The sequence below is a fragment of the Macrobrachium rosenbergii genome, chromosome 37, assembly GCF_040412425.1.
Source record: "Macrobrachium rosenbergii isolate ZJJX-2024 chromosome 37, ASM4041242v1, whole genome shotgun sequence".
NCBI lineage: Eukaryota > Metazoa > Arthropoda > Malacostraca > Decapoda > Palaemonidae > Macrobrachium > Macrobrachium rosenbergii.
Window position 1 is genome coordinate 26,131,537 of NC_089777.1, and position 8,777 is coordinate 26,140,313.

Here is an 8,777-nt window from a genome sequence, read left to right on the forward strand (position 1 = left end):
ATGGCCCTAGAGGTTGGGCTATGTTAGAATTTGGTGAGTTTGCTCATTCAAAATTTGGGTTTGGGAAACTTAATGAGATTATCTTCAAGAAAATTCTATGGTTAGTTTTTAAGATAGGGCGTCCCGCTTTTTTCAAGGAAAGGTCCCGGTACTCGGGAAAATGCTGACCGGATGAGTGAAGTAACATTTTTTAAGTAGTTTTCGGGATGTAGATAATTCTCGAAGATAGCAGACGAGACGGCTGAAACGCCAATGACCGTAGAAAAAAAATTATTTCTGTATCGTTGTAATGAATGAATTCCATAAATATATATACTTAATACTCGACACAATATGTGGCCTACAGTAACTTGGAACTCTCTCCCTTGTTTTAACTTCCAAAAGAATTCGCGTTTATATTCGTTACTACGAAAGCTTTCTAGTCTTAAATATTCGTGAGGGACACGAAAGTGCCCCGGTTTTTAACGAATAATCGTGATGGGAAATTAGTGTACGGAAAGAAAAGGAGACAGTGAGTGCAAGGTAAAGAAGAATTATAGGTCATTCAGTTATGGCGGTTCGCGTTCGTGTGTATTTGGTTAACTTGCTCGGTCACTGCCGCTGTTCATTTTTTAATCATTCTGGAACATGAATTAGTGATTAATTTTACAACGTACTCATGTCTTAATTCTTCATAAATATTTAAAGCTTAGTAGAGAGACGTATTCTCCTGCAGCCACATTATTTAAGCTCTGATTATTCAAACCATTTTTATTCAAAAGGATTATTTGAGGATTAACAGTCCCTTGCGACTAATTGTATTGTGAGGGTTTATCTTTAATTGTTAATTTGTCTGGGGGACTGAATAAATCAAGTTTTATATCCGAATGTTATAACCCGATTAAAAAAAAATAAAGTAAAAAATTGTTTTTATATGACAACCTGGCAACTCTGTTACCATGCCACTGCATGGCACCTGGAGGGTCTTGTCGATAGACATCGGAAAACAGCGTTTGTTTTGGGGGGTGACCCGGGGGTTAGGGGGTATTAGGATGGGGGAGACGGGAGGGGGAGGGGGAAGATAGGGAGCACACAGTAGTGCAATATAAATGCGGACTTCAAAGTGATATCCTTAATTGTTATTGATTGAATTCACCGTGGAAGTGGTTTTTTGTAAAATTCATATTTCCGATATATTTTTTCTCCATGTGTCAAAACCCGAAAATATCTGTTGCAATGTCGTCGAAAGTATTTTTTCTACCCTCTAGGTTTGGAAATATATTTTTTTATTTGTTTTCGCTTTTTTTCTCAGTTTTTTTATTTAATGTGGTGACGTTTGGAGCGCGCGGTTCTTTCTTTCCTTCTATTCGCGGGTTAGTATGAGTTTGATATTGTTTTTCTGCTGTAGTTTATTTTTTTTTTACTCTTTTTAGTTCGCCTGCCTTGATGTCTATGGTATACAATTAGGGATAGATATAATGGGTGATATTACATTTTTTTATATTCTTAATTTTTGACAGAAATGAGAAGTAGAACTGACCGTATCTGGTTCAACTTTTTATTCATTTTTGCCCAAAAGATGGGACTATAATTGGCTCGTCTGGTCCGCCTGCTCTATGAAAAAGAAGCCCAAAGGGGAATAATTAAAAAATTAATAATGATGTCGATGAACTTTGTTGAAAGAGATTTGTCTAATTGGTTTATTGATTAATATGCAAAATGGCACGGCAACGAGGAACGATATAATAAGTTTGACAAGCAACACAAAAGTAAAAAAAAAAGGAAAAAATAAAAAGTTCATAAATAAACCAGAAGAGAAAGGCTTACTCTTAAACAAGATAGTTACGTGCGTGACGTAATTGCCAGGTTAATTGGCAATTAGGCCTTTCATGTTCGGAAAGCTGTTAACACAATGAAGATTGCAAGCAACCGTTTCTGATGGATTGCAGAAGACAGGATTGCAATTTATTTTTCTTTTGACATGTTGCCAAAGTGAAGAGAAAAAAAGGTGGTTTTGAAAAATTATTAGTTGGGTAAAATTCTCAGATGGGTTGCAAAATTGTTTCACAGGTTGCCACATTTGCTGATAAAAATGGAAATTCTTGAGAAATTGAAAAATCACTTTTTGGTAACATTCTCAGATGGGTTGCAAAATTGTTTCACGGGTTACTTTTATTGATAAAATTGGAAATTCTTGAGAAACTGAAAAAATATTAGTTTGGTAAAATTCTCAGATGGGTTGCAAAATTGTTTCACAGGTTGCCACATTTACTGATAAAAGTGGAAATTCTTGAGAAACTGAAAAATTATTCGTTTGATAAAATTCTCAGATGGGTTGCAAAATTGTTTGACGGGTTGCCACATCTGTGGATAAAAACGGAAATTCTTGAGAAACTGAAAATTACTAATTTGGTAAAATTCTCAGATGGGATGCAAAATTGTTTCCCAGGTTGCCACATTTGTGGATAAAAACGGAAATTCTTGAGAAATTGAAAAATTACTAGTTTGGTAAAATTCTTAGACGGGATGCAAAATTGTTTGTGGATAAAAACGGAAATTCTTGAGAAATTGTTAGATGGGCTACAAAATCTTCGAAAGAGAGTCAGAACTGAGGTATATTTAATGTTCGTGAAAAATCTTCATTCGAACGTTGGTGAACGCAACGAAGGTTGCAAAAAAAAAAAAAAAATAGGGGTTGGGACTTATGCTTGCAACCTCTTCCTGTGGCCTACCATATATATATATATATATATATATATATATATATATATATATATATATATATATATATATATATATATATATATATATATATATATAGAGAGAGAGAGAGAGAGAGAGAGAGAGAGAGAGAGAGAGAGAGAGAGAGAGAGAGAGAGAGAGAGAGAGAGATAAATTAACTAAAAACCCGTCTCCTGGAGTTAGTGTGATTCCAAATCAATTTTCAGGGTGGAATTCAACCCTGCATAGGAACAGAATCTGAAAAACTAACCGTCTTTTCTGATATGAATGATCAGTGACATATGCAGTCTATTTGAAAATCTTTTTATATTGTGTAAAAAAAAACAAATCTTTCAGATCTCTCCAAGGTAAGTAAGGTGGGAGGGCGAGGTGTTTAAGGATTAAAAATGAGAAATCAATTTGATATTGTATAATTTATTATAAGTATAGATTGCATTTAGCTAATTATTAATTATTTTCCTCTGAATTGTCTTCTTATTTAGTAGAAGTATAGATTTCATTTTGTTAATTATCGATAACCAACTTTCCTCGGAAAACACTAAGAATGTCAAACCCCAAAAGGAATTTGAGCAAAGTAATCAGACCTACAATCTAAACTGTGTCTCGCTTTGAAGAGAATGATCGACCGCTTGGAAAGGAAATCCCTTTGGGAATTTTCTCAGAAAAGGGCTGAAGGATGGAGGTTATTGAGTATTAAAATGGGGATTTATAGGTAGGGGATGAGTTTCACTCTGTTGGGATTTAGAGATTTTGTCTACGTCTGAAAAGCCAATCTAGGGATTACGCTACGCAGCCAAAAAAAGAAAAATCACCCGAATTGGTATCTAGGTGGTTGATATCCTGATAGGATTTAATGTTTGCCTTCAGAGTCCGACTCCTATACCCCTCCCTACTACCCCTACCAGTCTCTTCCTCTTTCCCCTTCCTGTTGCCAGTCCCCTCCCCTACCAGACCCATACCTCCTTCCCAACAAGTTCCCTCCCTCCCGCTTCCAGTCCCCCTCATCTTACCAGCTCCACTCCCCTTCCCTACCAGTCTTCTCCTCCTACCAGTTCCTCTACCCCTCCCCCTACCAGTTCCCTTCCTTCCCCCTACGAGTTTCCTTCCCTATCCCTCCCCAAGTTCCCTTCCCCTCCCCTCCCGTACCTCTATCAGTCCCCTTTCTCCCCTTCCTCTACCAGCCCTCTTTCTCTCCTCCCATACCAGTCTCCTTCACCTCCCCATAACAGCCTCCCCCTTCCTCCTCCCGCTACCAGTCCCACTCCCCTACCAGTCTCTCACCCCATCTCGTTACCAGTTTAAACATTGTAAAGCCCCTTCCTCGGCGCAAGAGAATCCCAGAGCACCGGAGAAAGAGAGAGAGAGAGAGAGAGAGAGAGAGAGAGAGAGAGAGAGAGAGAGAGAGAGAGAGAGAGATTTCCCTAGACCAATCGGTTTTGCAATTCTTTCATCTCCTCTCACTTGATAACCTCCAGCGGCTCCTTTGGAAGAGCGCTCCTCGACCTGGATGCCCCGAATGTTGTTCTTCTCATCGGCTTTTGAATGGAGGCATTTTGGGGGCGTCTTTAAGTCTTCAGAGGAGTGGAAGAACCTGCTACAGCATCGAGGAAGAAAGTGTATCTGACATGGGACGATTTCTATATTTTTTTTTTATTTTTTTTTTTAGTTGTTACGTATTTCCCTTTTTCTCTTCTTGCTTCTTTCTAATGGGCAGCGTATTCTTTAGAAGCTTGAATTTCAAGTCAGTGGCCCCTATAGTGGGCTTGTTCCATATGAATACGGTTCGTCTCCTGAATAATAATAATAATAATAATAATAATAATAATAATAATAATAATAATAATAATAATAATAATAATAATAATAATAATCTTCTTCTTCTTCTTTTAACGTGCTTTTTCCCATTTTTTGTATGGGGTAAGCACGATGCCTTCTTTTGAAGGACTTTGATTTGGCTTTGGGGTAGACCGTAGTCTATAATAATAATAATAATAATAATAATAATAATAATAATAATAATAATAATAATAATAATAATAATAATAATAATAATATTCTTGTATTCGTTGGGTTTGGTGGGAATTCAGTTCCAGTATTCTGAAGCAAAATACAAATAGAGATATAGAAAGAGATTGATTTTATTTTAGGGGAATCCATTCCCCTAAAATAAATAACTCTCAGTCTATATCTTTATTTGTATTTTGCTTCAGAATACTGGAACTGAATTCTACCAAAACCCAAGGAATACAAGAATTATTATTATTATTATTATTATTATTATTATTATTATTATTATTATTATTATTATTATTATTATTATTATTATTATTATTCAGAAGATGAGATCTATTCGTATAGAACAAGCCCACAAGGGCCCCTGACTTGAAATTCAAGCTTCTGAAGTATACGCTGTTCACTAAGAAGTAGAAAAGAAAAAGTTAAATACGTAATAACGTAGAAAAAAATATAGAAATCGTCCCATATCAGATACACTTTCTTCCTCGATGCTGTAGGTTCTTTATTTCGCCCCTTTTTCAAGCAAAGTGTCGAACATGCATTTTTTTTTTCAATTACTTGAGGTCACTGCATCGACGGTGATTTCATCAATCTTCTTGTTTCAGTAATTTATCAAGTCTGTCTCTCTAGCCATTCAGGATGTATGGTGAGTGACAGACTTGATACTTTGCTGAAACAGGACGTCAGTAAAAAAAAAAAAACTCACAATCGATTCAGATACCTAAAGAAATAAAAAAATTTTCAAATTCGACACTTTTCCGAAAAAAGAGTCGATTTATTGACTGATCCGTAATAATTCACCCTCGTATATTTTTTTTTTTAACTTTACGTAAAGGATTCCGAAGCAGAATCGAAACAGGGATCCTTATTGCCTAAACTGTTTCTTCAATAATTTACACTCCTTCTACGTTATCACGTAGTTGTTTTCTGTAAAAGAAAACTATTGTGACGGCTTTGTCTGTCCGTCCGCACTTTTTCTGCCTGCCCTCAGATCTTGAAAACTACTGAAACTAGAGTGCATCAAATTTGCATGTTGATCATCCACCCTCCAATCATCAAACATACCAAATTGCAGCCCTCTAGCTTCAGTAGTTTTTATTTTATTTAAGGTTAAAAGCCATAATCGTACTTCTGGGAACGATATAGGACCGGCCACCACAGGCTGTGGTTAAAGTTTCATGGCCCGCGGTTCATACAGCATTATACCGAGACCACCGAAAGATAGATATATTTTCGGTGGCCTTGATTATACGCTGTACAGAAAACTCGATTGAGCCGAAGAAACTTCGGCGCATTTTTTACTTTTTTTCACAATTTTGAACTAAACTGCAAATTGAAAACGCGATTGGAGTGTAAGAGCTCCAAATGAAATTAAGGGAATATTGGGGAGGTGGTGTCGAAATAGTTGTGAAATAGCTTCTTGCAATGTCTAATAACGGGGAAATATTGGTCTTCGGTGCAGAAAGCGTTTGGTTGACCATTTTGTTTCCCCGTCAATAGCACGAGGAAGGATTTCTGTCTGGGATGTTCTCCGGTGTGCGGGTGTTGTTTTTCTGTCCCTTTTCCATGCTGAATAACAGACGGTGTTGGTTGCCCGAATGAAATTGCAACGCCAACTTTGTCATTTTTTTCAAAGTGAGGAAACAAAATCTGACGTTTAAGAAATACCATGAAATTTCGGAAAAAATGCAATTTATAATATAGGATGCAATTCATAACTGATAACAATATTGGTAATGGAGATGACAGTAGTGAATACTGTAAATATTGTTAGTAATTGTGATGACAGTAGCTGTTTTGAAACTTTGTTGTTTTCAAACTTTTTCTTTTGATTCTTTTTTTGTAATTAGCCTCAGCTGATTTTGTACTTTGCACTCAAACTTTGAACGAGGATATACATAGATATTGATTTCCTTGGCCACGAACAGAGAGAGAGAGAGAGAGAGAGAGAGAGAGAGAGAGAGAGAGAGAGAGAGAGAGAGAGAGAGAGAGAGAGAGAGAGAGAGAGAAAGAGAAGCTTAAGTTACGCCAAATATTTTAAAGGTAGAGCCCTGGAGATTTTGTTTATGATATTTCTTTTAGCAAGAGAATGGGCTCGAAAGACTCAGAGAGAGAGAGAGAGAGAGAGAGAGAGAGAGAGAGAGAGAGAGAGAGAGAGAGAGAGAGGCTTAAGTTAAGCGAAATATTTTAAAGGTAGAGCCCCTGGAGTTTTTGTTCCTGAAATTTCTCTGAGCAATAGAGAGAGAGAGAGAGAGAGAGAGAGAGAGAGAGAGAGAGAGAGAGAGAGAGAGAGAGAGAGTTAAGTTAAGTGAAACATATTGAAGGTAGACCCTAGAGATTTTGTTTGTGATATTTCTTTTAGCAAGAGAACGAACAAGAAAGACAAGAGAGAGACTCAGAGAGAGAGAGAGAGAGAGAGAGAGAGAGAGAGAGAGAGAGAGAGAGAGAGAGAGAGAGAGCTTAAGTTAAGCGAAACATTTTGAAGGTAGACCCCTAGAGATTTTGTTTGTGATATTTCTTTTAGCAAGAGAACGAACAAGAAAGACTCAGAGAGAGAGAGAGAGAGAGAGAGAGAGAGAGAGAGAGAGAGAAATTCCACTTCAAACCACAACCCCTTCCCATGCAAACATCAAAAGACGACGTGTGTAGTCTTTCTGTCCTTTTAAGTCTGACAAGCAATTATCCCTTGCTTGATAGAACGAGCAAAATGATAAAATCTGTGGTAAAAAAAAAAAAAAAAAAAAAGGAAAATTGCCTTTGGCTCTAAGGGGGAAAGTCAGTCATTAGGAGCTGCCATAGATCAAGTTATTGAGTCAAAGGAATTTCAAGGCTGGCATAATAGGGAGGGGGGCGGGGGTGGGGGAGGGGATGGGGTTAGGGACACCCTTCTCCCCGGCCAAGAGTTCTGAGGTAAATTCTATTGGCTTCAGATATGACAGCGCTTTCTCGGCCGCAAAGACGGGGAACTATAAAGTTGGGTTGTTAACAAGCCGAGAGAGAGAGAGAGAGAGAGAGAGAGAGAGAGAGAGAGAGAGAGAGAGAGAGAGAGAGAGAGAGAGAGCTCTATCTAATTTGGGAAGGGATGTACCTGTAGCTAGGTAGGTGCAACAATAATTTTTACTTATTTGTCTCTCACCATATCCGTCTATTTTTATTTACAAAATGATAAAAAATTAATTTACAAATTATCGTTTATCGTATCGTTGAAGTGTTTTTATAAGTCCACGTGACCCACCAAAGTTTCAGGTACTCAGAAATGAATTTCAGTTAGTTTTGACGCCTGTTCGTCACAGGTTGTGTGGGACTGTTAGAAAGTAGGATTGACACCTGTGATTGAGAAATGATGGTAGATAAGTTGAAAAGTAGGATTGACACCTGTGATTGAAAAATGATGGTAGATAAGATGGAAAGTAGGACTGACACCAGGGATTGAAAAATGATGGTAGGTAAGTTGGAAAGTAGGATTGACAGCTGTGATTTAAAACATGATGGTAGATAACAGTTTGAAAGTAGAATTGATACCGTGATTTAAAACATGATGGCAGATAACAGTTTGAAAGTAGGATTGATACCTGTGATTTAAAACACGATGTTAGATAATAGTTTGAAAGTAGGATTGATACCGTGATTTAAAACATGATGTTAGATAACAGTTTGAGAGTAGGATTGACACCTGTGATGTAAAACATGGTGATAGATAAGTATTACCTGGCGTTAAGGAAGCATATGACTTAGATTTTAGAAAATGATATGGGGTCGGTGGTTTATACAAGTGGTTCTCAATTTTTTTTTTTTTTTGGCCCATGCACCCTTTCACCATATGTCAGAATGTTATCCCCTAGCCCCCTTTCCAAAATTGTCTGCATCAAATAGTGCATTCCAAATAATATGCAACAAAATACTAACGCAAACACAAGATAGCAGGGAGAAAGCCCAGCGTGACCTCTCAGTAGTGGTGACCGATGCACACCGCGTGTTGTGTGGTCCTAGAGCCAGTCTGAGCCTGCCAATCTGTATTCAAACCCCCCCCCCATAGAATC

The 8,777-nt window shown here is 37.4% G+C and overlaps 1 protein-coding gene across 1 annotated transcript in view; it reads left to right on the forward strand.

Annotated features, from left to right (window-relative positions):
- Positions 1 to 4,023, forward strand: part of LOC136825189 (uncharacterized) — a 19,742-nt gene extending 15,719 nt beyond the window's left edge. Inside the window, exons 3-4 of the mRNA XM_067081215.1 lie at positions 3,058 to 3,068; positions 3,589 to 4,023. Coding sequence (XP_066937316.1) covers positions 3,058 to 3,068; positions 3,589 to 4,023 — 446 coding nt within the window. The remainder of the gene's footprint in view (positions 1 to 3,057; positions 3,069 to 3,588) is intronic.
- The last annotated feature ends 4,754 nt before the right edge of the window (positions 4,024 to 8,777 follow it).